The sequence below is a fragment of the Hyalella azteca genome, unplaced genomic scaffold (genome assembly GCF_000764305.2).
Source record: "Hyalella azteca isolate HAZT.00-mixed unplaced genomic scaffold, Hazt_2.0.2 contig10210, whole genome shotgun sequence".
Lineage (NCBI taxonomy): Eukaryota > Metazoa > Arthropoda > Malacostraca > Amphipoda > Hyalellidae > Hyalella > Hyalella azteca.
Window position 1 is genome coordinate 392,419 of NW_025940256.1, and position 16,030 is coordinate 408,448.

At 38.9% G+C, this 16,030-nt stretch overlaps 1 protein-coding gene across 1 annotated transcript in view; it reads left to right on the forward strand.

Moving 5' to 3' along the window:
* LOC108678422 (intraflagellar transport protein 172 homolog) overlaps positions 1-8,253 on the forward strand; it is a 28,065-nt gene extending 19,812 nt beyond the window's left edge. Inside the window, exons 26-32 of the mRNA XM_047882329.1 lie at positions 772-977; positions 2,222-2,428; positions 3,636-3,788; positions 4,531-4,701; positions 5,601-5,825; positions 6,857-6,985; positions 8,049-8,253. Of these exons, the coding sequence (XP_047738285.1) occupies positions 772-977; positions 2,222-2,428; positions 3,636-3,788; positions 4,531-4,701; positions 5,601-5,825; positions 6,857-6,985; positions 8,049-8,180 (1,223 nt within the window). The 3' untranslated portion in view covers positions 8,181-8,253. The remainder of the gene's footprint in view (positions 1-771; positions 978-2,221; positions 2,429-3,635; positions 3,789-4,530; positions 4,702-5,600; positions 5,826-6,856; positions 6,986-8,048) is intronic.
* The last annotated feature ends 7,777 nt before the right edge of the window (positions 8,254-16,030 follow it).

Genomic DNA, 16,030 nt, shown 5'->3' on the forward strand with positions numbered 1-16,030 from the left:
TACGCGCTGGAGATCGCAGCCGACCTCGGTACATTCTCTCAGGAAAATTAACGGGTTATATTGTCCAAATAGTGACACACGTTCTGCGTGTAGCACTTATACGTCCTTTTGGCCGGGCAAATGTGGGTCAAGATGGCCAATACATGGACAAAAGTGCATCGCTAATCTGGTAAAGTCTAAGTTTTTCAGAGTATTCATCGTAGCTTGCAACCTTATTGCATAAAAACTCAGCACGAAATTCATTAGAGTTTCAGTGTTTCTCAATAAAAGTTACTTTATAATTCGTTACCTTAATTCATATCATGGGTATATGTTCTTCACTGAGTAATCGCTACATTTTATGCTGTTTCGTCACTTAGAATTATTATTATGGTTAGATTATAATTTATATTATATCAGATTTTAGCTTTTTCTCTAATGTTAATTATGCGTCTTACATTGATAACTTATTTTATTGGGACATTCCACAATATCCTTTACAGTTATTATCCCTTAACAACTTTTAGCATATATGTTCACAATTACACTTAATTTTTCGGAATTAATTTCCCTTAACAACATTCAACCTTCATGTTCACCAATTAACATAATTTTTCGTAATTATTTTCCCTTAACAACATTTAACGTTCATGTTCACAAATCACAAATTAACGTAATTTTTCGTAATTATTTTCCCTTAACAACATTTAACGTTCATGTTCACAATTACACGTAATTTTTCGTAATTATTTTCGCTTAACAACATTTAAGGTTCATGTTCATACAATTCAGGCCCGCAGCTGGTGTCCTTGCAGCGGCCAAGGGGCGCCGAGAAAGTCTTCTTGGCAGGCCAGATGGTCAAGGAGGCCATCGACGCCTTGATTATGGCCAAGGACTTCACTAAGGCCCAGAGGGTGGCCACTGAACTCGACCCTCGCCTTGAGGAGTACGTCGACACCGCCTACAAGGAGCACCTTAAGAATGAGGGCGAGGCCGAGGTGAGGGTAAAACGAGGGTAAATTTCTTATTAAGGAGCAACTTAAGTCTGAGGAGGAGGCTGAGGTGAGAGTAAATTAGTCATTAAAGACCATCTCAAGTCTGAGGGGGAGGCCGAGGTGAGGTTAAAGTGAGGTTAAATTGATTATTAAGAGCAACTTTATTCTGAGAAGGAGGCCGAGGTGAGGGTAAAGTGATTATTAAGCTCTAGGTTTAGCTCCAATGTCGAGACCGTTGCTGGCAGGTTATAATCCACACATCACAGGTGCTGGCAGGCTATACGCTACTGCTCTTCCTGTTGACAGGGTCTGACAGGTTATACTCTACAGGTGTTCCTGTTGACAGGTGCTGGCAGGTTATACTATACAGGTGTTGCTGTTGACAGGTGCTGGCAGGTTTTACTCTACAGGTGTTGCTGTTGACAGGTGCTGGCAGGTTATACTCTACAGGTGTTGCTGTTGACAGGGGCTGGCAGGTTATACTGTACAGGCTGTCTCTTATACACATCTAGATGTGTATAAGAGACAGGTTNTAGGGTTTCCTTGTCTTGTCCAAAGGAAGTGCCTGAGAGTGCTTTCAGTATGTTGTTGCGTTTTGAGGCTCTTGCTGCCGTAGTTCTGTGGTGGGCGGTAAAGGTGAGCATGGTGTCGAAGGTTAAGCCAAGGATTTTTGGGTTGTGTTCTAGCGGAAGTAGTTGATTGTTGATCTTGACTTGGGGGTGGTGATTGTACTGGGCCGTGTGCGGTGTAATGAGGGTGACTGTTGATTTGCTGGCAGAAATTTCCAGGTTGCGGATAGTGAAAAAGTTGCAGAGTTGGGGGAGGTAGTCGTTGAGTTGCTGAGTGAGAATGTCGGCGTCGGGACCAGTGCTGTAGATTGTGAAATCGTCAGCGTAGGAGATAATCTTGATGTTGGGTGGTGGTTGGGGTGCCTTGGAGACATAGTAATTGAAGAGGGCAGGAGACAGGACAGAGCCCTGTGGAACACCTGTGTGGATTAATCGGTGTTTAGAGTTTTGATGCCGGAATTCCGTTGAGGCAGAACGGCCGTGTAGGTAGTTGGAGATCCAGCGGGTGATAGATCCGGGTGCTGGCAGGTTATACTCTACAGGTGTTGCTGTTGACAGGTGCTGGCAGGTTATACTATACAGGTGTTGCTGTTGCCAGGTGCTGGCAAGTTATACTCTACATGTCTTCCTGTTGACAGGTGTTGGCAGGTTATAATCTACATGTCTTCCTGTGTACAGGTACTGGCAGGTGTTGACATCCTGGCAGCGCTGGACATGTACCTGAGCAAGGGGCAGGTGACGAGGGCGCTGGACACGGCGGCGCAGCAGGGCCCACAGCTCCTGCACAAGTACCTCGCCAGGCACGTCGCCGACCTCATCAAGGACGGCAAGGCGGCCGAAGCTCTACCGCTGTATAAGAAATACGGCGCACCTGCCTACCAACAGGTCCGTAGAGGCGGCTGCCTACCAACAGGTCGGTAGAGGCGCCTGCTTACCAACAGGTCGGTAGAGGCACCTGCTTACCAACAGGTCGGTAGAGGCACCTGCTTACCAACAGGTCGGTAGAGGTGCCTGCTTACCAACAGGTCGGTAGAGGTGCCTGCTTACCAACAGGTCGGTAGAGGTGCCTGCTTACCAACAGGTCGGTAGAGGCGGCTGCTTACTAACAGGCCGGTAGAGGCGGCTGCTTACTAACAGGCCGGTAGAGGCACCTGCTTACCAACAGGTCGGTAGAGGCGCCTGCTTACCAACAGGTCGGTAGAGGCACCTGCTTACCAACAGGTCGGTAGAGGCAACTGCTTACCAACAGGTCTGTCGTCAGCAGCAGGTCATTGGTAATGATATTTACATCGTAATGCAATTTACGAACCTGATTTTTGGGCGGCATCTGCGTACATGTTATAAATGAGATGTCATTTATAGATCCATTCTTTAATTCATCATCGAGCTTTTGATTAACCAAGTTACAGAGGTCAAATTTTGAAAGAAATTCAAGAAAGGAAAGAGAAGCAATTCAAGGGCAAAGAATTCCAATAATGCAAAGATGTCCTAGAGGGCAAGTAGAAAATTTAAAATGAAAATAATTCACGGTTATAATATAAATTTTATAACCGTGACCTGATCTATTATCGGTATTATGGTTCGTTTCTTCGGACGTATTTTGATTAGTTACTTGAACTCTGTTGAGCGTACTTTATTTATTTTAATAATATTGTAAACAAATTATTAAGTTATAAATGTTGTATCAAAATACAACAAAGGCTATCAGAAGAACATACTAGGCGTACAGTACACTCACTGTACTTATTTGACTGAGTACTCATTTAAGTACCATCTGAGTACTCATTTAAGTACCATCTGAGTACTCAGTTTAGTACCATCTGAGTACTCATTTTAGTACCATCTGAGTACTCATTTTAGTACCATCTGAGTACTCATTTTAGTACCATCTGAGTACTCATTTAAGTGCCATATGAGTACTCATTTAAGTACCATTTGAGTACTCATTTTAGTACCATCTGAGTACTGAGTACTCATTTTAGTACCATCTGAGTACTCATTTAAGTGCCATATGAGTACTCATTTTAGTACCATCTAAGTACTCAATTAAGTACTCGCTAAGTACTCATTTAAGAACTCACTCACTGTGCAGAACTACAACCTGTACCAGCACCTGGCTCGCTCAGTGTTGTCTGAAGGAGGGCTGAGCGCCACGACGCCATACGAGACGTGGGCGAACCTGCGCGACGTGTTGCTCATGGTCGTCAACAACGTCAGGGCGCAAGACGGCGGACAAGGGGTCTTGGTAATTATTTTTTTTATTATTTCTTCTTCATGTTTTGAGTTACCGGATACCGAAATACCGGTCATTGGATACCGGATACTAAAATCCTATTTAAGATTCCTCGTTCGTGATTATGTGTTTCCGCGAAATCTTCAATTGTTCGTATATCATAAAAATTTTATAACTATCCGTTTTATTTGAAGAGAAGAATGATGGCAGATTTGTAACGCTTTTTGCTCTGAGTAGGACAAGCTATTACACTAATATTATAATGATAATTGATTATTCCATTGCTAATTTTTGTTAACCCCGCATATCTTAGTGCTTTTTAGTCGCCATATCTTTAGGACATTGATTTTATCTTTTATCATAAGTTATTTATATTGCCTATGTGAAGCATCACTAATATTTATGCAAATAATAATACCTTCTTGCATTTGTGATTTTTTATTATCTGCCAATATTTATTTATCCCATTTATCATATTTTCTACGATTTCCTACTTACCTATTCTAATTTATGATTTAACAAGATGATAAAGGACAACTCCTGACGTTTTTCTGCCTGTCTTGTTTAATGTCAATAAAGTCTAAATTTTAACTTCAAATATGGAAGATGGTTATCAAGTTTCGTGTTAAATAAGCACTATTATAAAGCGTATTTTACGCCAGGACGTGTTCGAGGAGTATTAATATCAAATATGGAAGACGGTGATCAAGTTTCATGTTAAATAAGCACTATTATAAAGCGTATTTTACACCAGGACGTGTTCGAGGAGCTGCTGTTAATTGCGCACTACTTCGCGGCGCGGTGCGCGTACAGCAAGACGCAGGACATCGCAGAGCTGGCGACCCTCGTGGCCGTGGCGCTGCTGCGACACACAGACGTCCTGCCTGCTGACAAGGCCTTCTATGAGGCCGGCATGGCCTGCAAGGTGCCTACTATGGCCTGTAAAATTATAATAATTATTGAATAAATAAGCACAATAATCACATTATTTAGGAACCGGTGTCGGTATGGCCTGCGCAAGGTGCCTGCTTTAGCGTGTAAAATAATAATAAATATTGAATAAAGAAGCACAATAATCACATTATTTGGGAACCGGTGTCGGTATGGCCTGCAAGGTGCTTTCTTTGGCATAAATAATGAATTATATTATGGATATACCGGTACTTCATTATTTAGGTACCGGTGCCGGAACCTTCTTTGGCGTGAAGAATCAATGAAGCTATTGATATAGTTTATTATTTAGGAACTGGTGCCATCATGGCCTGCAAGGTGCCCACTTTGGCGTACAAAAAAATATCAATTGTTGACTAAATAAGCACAATAATCACATTATTTTAGAACCGGTGTCGGTTTATGGTATTGCGACGGGCACGCTTTAGAATGTCATAAAGAGCTTTCGTCATTCAAATAAATAGGTCATTCGTCAATCAATTTTGGTAAATTAATGTCATTCAAATCTTTCGTTGAGATACATAGGTTTTTAATTTTGCGTGCCAGTATCAAGGCCTATATAAATTTGTGTGTGCCTTCAAGTTAGGGGGCATATATACTGTAAGTTGGATATATGTTCCATTTTCAAAGCGTATACGACTTTAGATGTGCGTTCAAGTTAGGGTGCACATATATGTTTAAGCGTACGGTTTAGCCTCAAGGCATGCATAAATTAGCATGTCTTTAACATCAATGGCGTAAATATCTATGTTTGGACGTATTTTTATAGTTAAACGTACGTTATATTTATTTATAAATAATATTTATAATGAGTTGTTATAAATTTCTAAATATATTTCTAAAATTAATTACAAAGTGTGCATGTGTTGGCAGGAGTCAGGATGGAACAACATGGCGTTTGTGTTCCTGAACCGGTTCCTGGACCTGTGTGAGGCCATAGAAGAAGGATCCCTGGACTCCCTGGACCACGCAGACTTCCTGGACACAGACGTGCCCTACGAGATCCCCTTACCTGACCACGTGTCCGTGCCTGAACAACTTAAGGAGGATGCTAAGGAGTGGGTGCTTGCTGTCTCCATGGACCAGAGCGTCGAGCAGGTTAGTTCATGGTTCAGGGGAAACTTTTAAAAAGCTGTATATCGTGTGTTATGGGGAACTTTAACATTGCATTATATTATATGATATGGGAAATCGTATTGTATTATCTATTATATTATAATTTATAGGAAGCTTTATAATATAAAGCATTATATTATATGTCATGGGACATTCTTGTAATATAATGTAGTATTATATCGTGTATTATGGGAAATTTTTATAGTTTGATGTATCATATTATATTTTATGATATAATTTAGCGGTGTCAACGGTGAAGATCAGGTTATTAGAACTGTCGCCGATTCTGAACTTGACAGAAATTTCACAGTTTGATGTAGGTCTTGAACACGCAAGTTACTACTTCAACAAAATTGATCTTACCCATTCAGCCGATAAGTTTTCATCGTACCTATAAGATTTATCTTGATGTCTTAGTACTTGTATGTATATATATAATTGTGTTCTTACAAAAGTTTGCCTGCTTGCTCCTTGCCTTAGAGCCTGTTTGCCTGCTCATATCACTCGACTGCCCTATTAACTCTCTACCGCCGTATGTCACTCTCCGGGAACATAACTTTCAACGTAAATTATACGTAAACTATTGAGTGTAGCAACCTGAGGACGTTTGTACGCAACAGAGAACATTTTAAAGTTGCCGTACGTGGCGGCAACCATCAGTGCAAGTCATTTTGCGCTCACTAGAACGTATCCTTTTTAGCGCATTTTCTCATTTATGAAAAAATGCGCTATTGTGCTCGCCATGTCCGTCCGTCCGTCTGTCTGTCTGTCCGTCCGTGACTTCACGTTTTTGTCGACGAGAAAATGCGCTCTCTGTCACTCACTGCAGTGAGTACTGAGTTATATTTTTTGGAAGTAGGCTTGTGGCAATATTGCTCCGGTTACCAATATTATTATGATTATTACTAATATCATTATGTTATATTATTTAGTAATATTAAAATATTACTAATATTGCTGCGGTTACTCATGCCAGGCGGTAGAGGGGTAAATACTTACCTTCCCTGTTACAGGTGCTGCCCCAGGACGAGCGTGGGTGCTACGCGGCGTCCCTCATAGACGGGGAGGGACAGCGCAGTCCCCCCTGTGTGGTCACGGGGTACCCCGCTGTCAAGCCCTACCTGCTCCTTAAGTTCGGACAGGTATTATTATAATGATTATATTATAGTAATTAACTGATTAATTCAGATATGTACATAATATTATTCAAAGCTGCTCCGCCGTCAAACCTTACCTGCACCTCAAATTTAAAGAGGTATTATTATTATTATTATTATTATTATTATTATTATTATTATTATAATTATTATATTATAATAATTAAGTGATTAATTAAGATACATAATATTATTCAAAGCAACCCCGGCGTCAAGCCTTACCGGCACCTCAAGTTTGGACAAGTATTATTATTATCATAATTATTATAATCTAATTACAATTATATAATTATTATATAGTTAAATTTTATTATATTATTGTATAATGTTACTCCGATCTACCCGGCTGTCGATGAATTTATTATTATTATTGCCTATTTATTCATTATTAACTAATGAAAATGAGATAAGTTTTATTTAAATTTCATCTTAGTCCATTATTCAAGACCCAATGTCGGCATGACATGCTATAAGTCATTTAATATTCATTAATCGAGAAGTCCTATCATATTCATATGGCATTTGTGTTCGTCAAGTTGGTGAGGGTGGCCATAAAAGATTTAATAATCGATAACATATGTCATGTCATATCATAATGATGTCGGCACTGAAGCATAGGCCTGATGTGGCCTAATAATAATATTGACACGTCATTGCATGTTTGTGTTTATTGAAGTTGCTATTATGGATTAAAGAAGTCATATCTTTTTTTATTATTCACGTGTAATTTGGTGTTTGTGTTTATTAAGGTTGCCATCAAAGATTTTAGGACTGATGTTCACACGTCATTATATGGTTATGTTTATTTAGGTTGCTATTATGGATTTAAGAAGTCATACTTATTTATTAGTCACTCGTAATTTGATGTTTCTATTTGTTAAGGTTGCCATCGAAGATTTTATAACTGATATTCACACGTCATTTATGCTTATGTTTAGATAGCCATTATTGATTTAAGGTAGCCATTATTGATAGGTAGCCATTATTGATTGAAGAAGTCATATCTTCGTACTTATTTACTCGTAATTTGTTGTTTGTATTTATTAAGGTTGCCATCAAAGAATACCTCAACAAGCTGATCATGAGCGTGAAGCGCAGCGGTGCCCCTGAGAGCCAAGACGTGCTACGCTTCATAGCGACCTGGGGCGGCGGCCTCCCTAATATTGGATACAACTTCTAGACTGGCACATTTATTTCAATTACTTATTCACTATTGTGTGATATAGATTATTCACTATTATATGATATTAACTATTCACTATTATATGATATTAACTATTCACTATTATATGATATTGATTATTCACTATTATATGATATTAATTATTCACTATTATATGATATTGATTAGTCATTATTATATGACATTACTTATTCACTATTATATGACATTACTTATTCACTATTATATGATATTGATTATTCACTAATATATGACATTACTTATTCACTATTATATGACATTACTTATTCACTATTATATGATATTGATTATTCACTATTGTGTGATATGAGACCGGTTTATTTCAGCATTTGTCTACGGTCTGCTATACTTTCTGCCTATGTATTAAACTAACGTATTCACTGCTATATTAAACAAGCTAATTTAAGAATTCATCTACGGACTTCTAGATCAGTTCGTCATTTATTATACGAATTTATCTACCATTATAAGATATTTAAGATGTTTGTATAATCATTGGTCTACGGACTTCTAGACTTGTTAGCCATTTATTATAATAACGTATTCACTTTTATCTTTATCATATTTGTCAAAGTTTGTGTGTTTGAAGCCTGGCACCTCAAATAAATAGAAGCTGCTGGATTAAAAAGGATTGGATCACAAATTGATTTTTTTTAAGTTGCGCTATTTATAAATTTAATTGCAATGTTCATACTTTTTAACCAGATTCAAAATTGCGTTCTACGTTCCTGGTAAAATGTTGGTTTGAACAGATATTTTTTAATTAACTTATATTAGTTTCGTTATTATTTTACGGGATTTACAGGATACGAGATTCTAAAATTGCATGGATTATCGAGCCTGGCTAACCTGCTAGTATGATATTGAAGTTCACAGGTTAATTAACTCTTTGTACACTGATGCAACTTTTAGAATCGTTCCTACTTCACATCAGCTCACATGCCATAGTAAACATGTCACCCGGTGCACTAACATTGTTATCATTGAAATATCGAAATTATATTTAAAAACTTGCCTCTATTGCATTTCCCTGAAAATGGATATACAATCACCATGAGAAACCATGAGTGAAGGGATAGATTGAGGACCATTTTCCGATTGACTGAATATGTTTTTGTTTATTTATTACGGAAATATAACTACTTCTTTAGGAAGAAAACTTGTACTGTAGTTGTTAATTGATCGAAGAAAATTATATAATGCAAGGGTTGTTCACTGTTGTACTGTTTTTTACGCAGGTGGTGGCTTTATTATCTTTTCGAAGTACGCAGTATTTGCGTGCTCATTATTATTTGCGTACTCATTATTATTTGAATTTGAGAAAACATACAGCTGTGTGAATGGTTAAGATCGTATATACTAATGCATCTTAAATATACCATTTTTCGACTGCGATTCAATTTTCTAACTCAATTTATTGCACACAATGTCATCAACAAGGCGATCGGAGTATCCAACTCATTTTAATTTTTCTCTTAAAAATAATCATCATTGTCGTTGTGTACGGCGGTACAGCGGCCACCACGTAACCAGAAACTAAGTTCAGTCGTAATGTTTTCTAACCAATCGTCTTCTTTGTGAACTAGTTAATATTCCTGACTGAATTTCAATTCAATTCCTTATTCATTTAGCATTGGTTAGTAATTATGTAGAATATTCCTTAAATTCACTGCATGACCTCAGCGAAACTGAAACATATGTCCTCCTCTGTATTTCAATATCACAATTTGAGTTTCGTAATTTATATTTATTGTTGTTGAGAAATTTACATTCTCATTCCGCTTTAAACGTTCGAAATAATTATATTATCTACTATCTATTGGTAAATATCAACATTTAAATTTATAATCTGGTTGCGAACATCGTTGAACTACAGGGTGATTCACATAAACTTCCTGTTTTGTATCTCGCGACAAGCAGCCGGATGTTATAGCAAAAGGGCGGGGAGTATTTCATATGAAAGGCAAGGTCACGGAGTTTTATGCCGCGCCTAGTCAGTTGTCACCATGCGTTGAACAAGTTAGCAGCGTGCGCTTGCTGCCGAGGCGTATTTTTCTAATGGCCGTTCCACTATCGCTACTCTACGAGCATTCTGTACTCGGTTCCGTATTCGTCCTTCAGGTCGGGTTAGTGATCGGAAATCCATTGTTGCGTGGGTAAGCACATTTAGGGCAAATGGAAGTGTGAATGCAAGAGGATTAGGATGTCAGCGGACTGCAAAAACACCCGAAAACGTAGAGAACGTAGCTGTGTGGGGTGCGGTGACATAAATAGGCAAACTTGGCCCTTCTTTGTTTACGGAAAACGAACGCGCAGTAACGGTGACTGCAGCTCGGAACACGCAAATGATTGACTCGCTTTTTTTGCCAAAACTGGATGAAATGAATGTCAGGGATGTCTGGTTTCAACAGAACTCAGCCACGGCCCACGAAGCGCGATGTTCAATGGATCTTGTGAGACAACATTTCGCCAAAGCGCCTAGTCTCATAGAGAGGTGACCGTCTTTGGCCAGCCCGATCTCCTGATTTGGCTGCGTGTGATTTTTTATGTGGTTATCTTGAATCAATTGTTTACAATGACTGTCCAAGGACCCTACCTCATGTGAAGAACAACACACGCCAAGCCATCGTCAATATGCTTCAGCGAGTTGAACGGAACTTCAAAAATCGACTAACTGATTGCATTGACAATGGGGTCCGTCATTTGTCCGATGTCATTTTTAAAACTAAGTGATACAAAAATTCAGGTAGTGTTACTGACAAATATAAAGAATCCACCTTGGCAACATTAATGAACAGCAAGATTACAGTGTGAGAAGACATGGTTGCAACGACAGAGTGATGATGACGAAGTCGACAATGAAAAAAGATTTAGGAGTTAATGTCGACAATGAGTTGAAATTTTCTAAGCATATTTAAGGTCAAGTTAATAAAGCCAATAAACGGCTTGGACTGATCAGACGCTCTTACGAGTACATAGATGCAGAAGCGAGGAAGCAGTTGTTTGTCGCTGTCGTGCGTCCGAATCTAGAGTTTGGAAACGCAGTGTGGTCACCAAAACTAGAAAAGGATAAAAATTTAGTCGAGAGTGTTCAGAGACATGCAACAAGGATAATTCCTGGATTAAAAAGCAAGCATTATGAAGAGAGATTGAAAATTATGAAGCTTCCAAGCCTCCGTTATCGACGTCTGCGTGGTGACCTCACTGAAGTATACAAGTATACCCACGGTTTATGCAGGTATAAGGTCCCAGGAGGATTACTGGAATTTGAAGCGGGAACCAACTCCAGGGGCCACGCCTATCAACTAAAAACTACGTTGTAACACATCCATGCGACAACATTTCTTCGCGCTTCGAGTCACCGACATGTGGAACAGCCTCCCTGATAGCATCGTTGATACTCCGAGTATGAACGCCTTCAAGAACAGACTAGACGAAGCTATGCAGGAGCATATGTTCAGTCTTGAAATGCCGACCACCATACGAGTCTTGCAATAAGTCTAGCAGCTATCTCGGCCAATTCGTCAGTTATGGAAAGAACGGGTTCATAAGGCCGGATCCCTTGTAGAATCAAGTAACGAAATGTACAAGAATCGGCAACAGGCCATGGGCCTATTACTTCAGTGCCGACACTTCTATTCTATTCTATGTCTTTTACAATAAAGTTTATATTGTAATGATATCTTCATTAGTTTATTATCGAGCTTTCAAATCAGGAAGTTTTCGTTAATCACCCTGTATGATATGTATTAAAATTATTTAAATAATTCAGTTGAATGATAAGCGACGGAATGCGCTATTAGACGCTTGTCATATCGATGCGCTTTTAAAAATAACGCAATGATTCGATGTCATAACAATGTTGTTATATGGTATATACAGGGTCATCAATATTTAGCGTTACAACTTTGAGCAGTTAGAACTATGAAATGAAACACAATTGTGAATGTTTGAAAAATCTATTTATTTAGGCAGAGGTTCAGAGATACAATTCACACAATTTCATTCAATATGTCCACCATCTGCATCAATAACGAGCTGTAGACGCTTAGAGTAGCCTTACACGAGTCACAAATGACACTCTGCGGGATTTTGGCCCACTCCTTCAGCAGTTTGACCTTTAGGGCGTCCAAACTGTGATGGTGAACGGTCGAGACCTTGCTCTCAAGGTATGACCAGATCCCAAAATCCAGAGGATTCAGATCGGGTGACGATGGGGGCCATTCATCTTTGGTAATGAAGTGGGGAACATTCTCGGACAGCCACTCATGAATCGATTTGGCCCCATGGGATGGTGCAGAGTCCTGCTGGAACGACCAGGGACGTTTTTTGAAGTGCATTCGTGCCCAGGGAAACAATGCACCAACAACGATGGCATCTCAATAGTTCTTCTGATTCAATTTCACCCCTTTGTAAAAAAGGGACTCCTTGATGACTGTTACGGCTGCCCAGACCATCACTGAGGGGTGGGCATTGCTTCCTAGTCACCACACGGGATCCTTCGTCCCCATTCTTCGACCAAATTCGATCATTTTGGGAGTTGAAGTGGTGTTCAACATTGAATATCTTCTCATCACTGAAAACGAGGTTTGGCAGCGTGCTATCATGAATGCGGGAAAGAAGAATCTTGGATCTTTAGAGGCGTTTGTCAACAACTTGAGCAGACAGTTGGTGTTTTTTGACACCATAAAGATGATAAATGATAAATAATGATAAAGATTAATGAGAAGGTGCAAACAAATGACAAATATCGAGGACAATTATCAACAATTTATTTGAAAAAAATGTAACGCTAAATATTGATGACACTGTATATGCGGCTAACATAGTGGTGATTCAAATTTTTAGTTCGGATTTCAAGCTTCTCATTCACGTGCCCTTTCAATTTGACCATTTTCGAACAATAATATCGTTCAACCACGCAAGAAATCATTATTATCTTTATTATGTGATTTATTTCCAGAGAACTGGATGGCTTGGCTATTTAAAAAAAATGTTGAGTTGGCTGTTGCAAAGTTATGTTTAAGCCCGAGAGGAATATACTGAAACGAGGTTGGTTGAAGATTTGAACTCGATCGACTTGCCATAATTCGATTAACAAGCAGCGTGTCTGCAACGATCAGATTTCGAGGGCGATAACTATCATATTTGTTTAAAAATCAATATGACCGGCACATCATTACTCACAGTAGGAAATTCATATTCGTGCTTGATTATGAATGCATATTATTTGCAATGTAGCCGCGTTCGTTATGAGCGTTTTCTATTCTAACAATATATTAGTTACCCCTCAAAACTGATGAGATTAGTTGTTAGTATTTAAAACATAAACATTTCTTTTTTGATGGAATTGCCACAATTTCTTGATAAATTTTTTAATTTTCGAATGAAATTCGATTATTTTATTACGTTAAAATATGTTCAAAGACAAAATTTACGTAATTACAATCGTTAGTACTATAAATAGTTAACAAATGATCCGGAGGCATAACGATTCAGCGATGAGTTACAGTAAAACTGGTAAAAGAATTTTGGAGAGATCTCTCAGTCGCTTAATGGCCAAGAGATGCTCATAAGAGAAAAATTAATCGGCTCGCAGACAAGTATATATAGACGAATATGAGTTTTGAATCAAGTTGTACAAAAACATATTTAGCTCCTGCAAGTCAAAATGTCACCTTTAAAGTTTAAGTTACCTCAATTTTAGTACAATCACGTACCTGAATATTGTGGTGTATTGTACTAAGTAGTTTTTACTGAATTTTACAATAGTTTAATAGAAAATCTACCAATACTGGCAATAGTACATTGTCTATTACCTCATCATATTACGATATTAGTTTAGCCCTTAGCTCATTAACTTGTCCGTTTTTCATAGCATTTATAATGCTTCGTACGGCTGTTCGAATAATCTCCTAAATAAGGTGTGGCTTGTGTCTGCTTACTCTGATGTCACAGCCCAATAATAGAAATACCTCTATAGGCTATCGTCTTCGAAAAGGGCGTGGACAGTAAGTCGCATGGTTGAAGTACCGTGAGTAAGTGAGTCGAGACGCGTCCGTCACTCAGCTGATACTGTAATGAACTCTGCGCCCGTCACTAAATACCGTTAGAACTTAGACGTTAAGCACTGGCCATAATCACTCATAAATATGATTTGTTAGGTTTGATCATTACATATTGGCATTTGGCACATACCTAATAATTATATAGCTGTTGCTATCAGTGTGTTAGACTAGAATTTTTTTGCTTATAAAGTGGATCGTTCTTATTAGTATTGACCAGTCATGCTTAGTGCTGTCTGCACTCTGCTATGGCGTCTTTACTCTTGTGTCACATGATTATGACTCATGAGTTTTGATTGACTACAGAGAGGCTCGAGAGCTAAGTTGTGGAGCTACTGAGCTACATGGGCATGTCCTCAATTAGGCTAACTACCTAACCTAAGGAGTAAGGACCAAATGTCACTAAACAATAAGAAATGAAGGAAAAATTGGTTGTCTGTCTGAGTGTGACTGTGTCTGTGACTCTGTGTGAGTGTGTGTCATAATCACCGTCATTTGTCAATTCTCATTTGCATTGCTCATTGCTGATTGTGTAAGTGTTTGTGAATCCAGTCATTCCAGGGTTATATTGACTTTGCATTGCCATTGTTGTTCTTTATGACATAGGATAAGCGATAAGACATTATTAGATGATTACACTGTAACACTGGCTACTGGGCATGCCCTGGACTTGGAGGCTGGGGGCCCTGGGGCCCCTGGGGCCTGGGCCCTGGCCCTGGGCTGTCAAGCAGAACAATATTGGTCTTTGGAGCAGTGAATTGTGAGTTGAGACAGCAAGTCAGTGACTGCACAGTGCACAAAACAAGGCCAAACTTTGAGCTCAAATGCTCTATCATGCAGATTGCCGAAGCAGTTCTAAACAGTAGCATTTTTAGCATTCATCATACCATAAGCTTGTTGCAGATCCTTAAAATTGCAGAAAATTCAGTCACAGCTGTTGCTGACTCACTGCAGTTTTATAATGTAACTCAATGCAAACTTGAACTAACCTCTTTTTGTTATAGTTTTGTATCTTTTTTCACCAGTTTTGTAATCCTAACTAATAACTATGGTTGCTTTTTCTAAATCACTTTTCAACTTTTTTGTTTGAAAAGTTGACAAAAGTTTGAAAAAATTGACATTTTACCAGAATTTTGTGGCTCTTAAGACCTATGACTGGGCTGGCTCCTAAGACCTAAGACTGGGTGCAGGATGGCGATGGCCCAGTGGTTAAAGTTCAGAGTACCAAGATTATTGAAGAGAGGTGCGGATTTGATCCCAATTCCCAGCTCTGTGCGCCAGTTTTTAGTCAGAATCGGCAAGGAGGCCAGCTGGCCGGGCAGTTTAGCAAAGAAAATTTGAAGCAGTGAGTTGCAAGTTCAAGCCTGCAACATGTTGCGGATGTTCTGCAATGTTAGCTAATTGTTAAGAATTGGTGACAGGCCTACGGCTGAAACTGCTATGTTATAAGTCATGTGTATCATGCAGTTAAGAGAGTGCTGGGCTAGATGCTAGAGACTTATATTTGGTTTGCAAATAGTATGTTGATCCTAGAAGAAATGTTCTTGAATCTTGATTGCCAGTTTGCCACCATGTGTTGAATTTTGACTTACTTTGATATTAGCACAACTTCTGAAGTTTTGGAATCTGGCTCAAAAGATGGCAAAAAACTTTCTTCAGCAGCTTAAGAGTTGGACATTATGCCCATCTCTATTTAATCATAACATATTTTTATTTTATTGTGTCTGATGTATATATTCTCGTCTTGAAAAGCATTTTTAC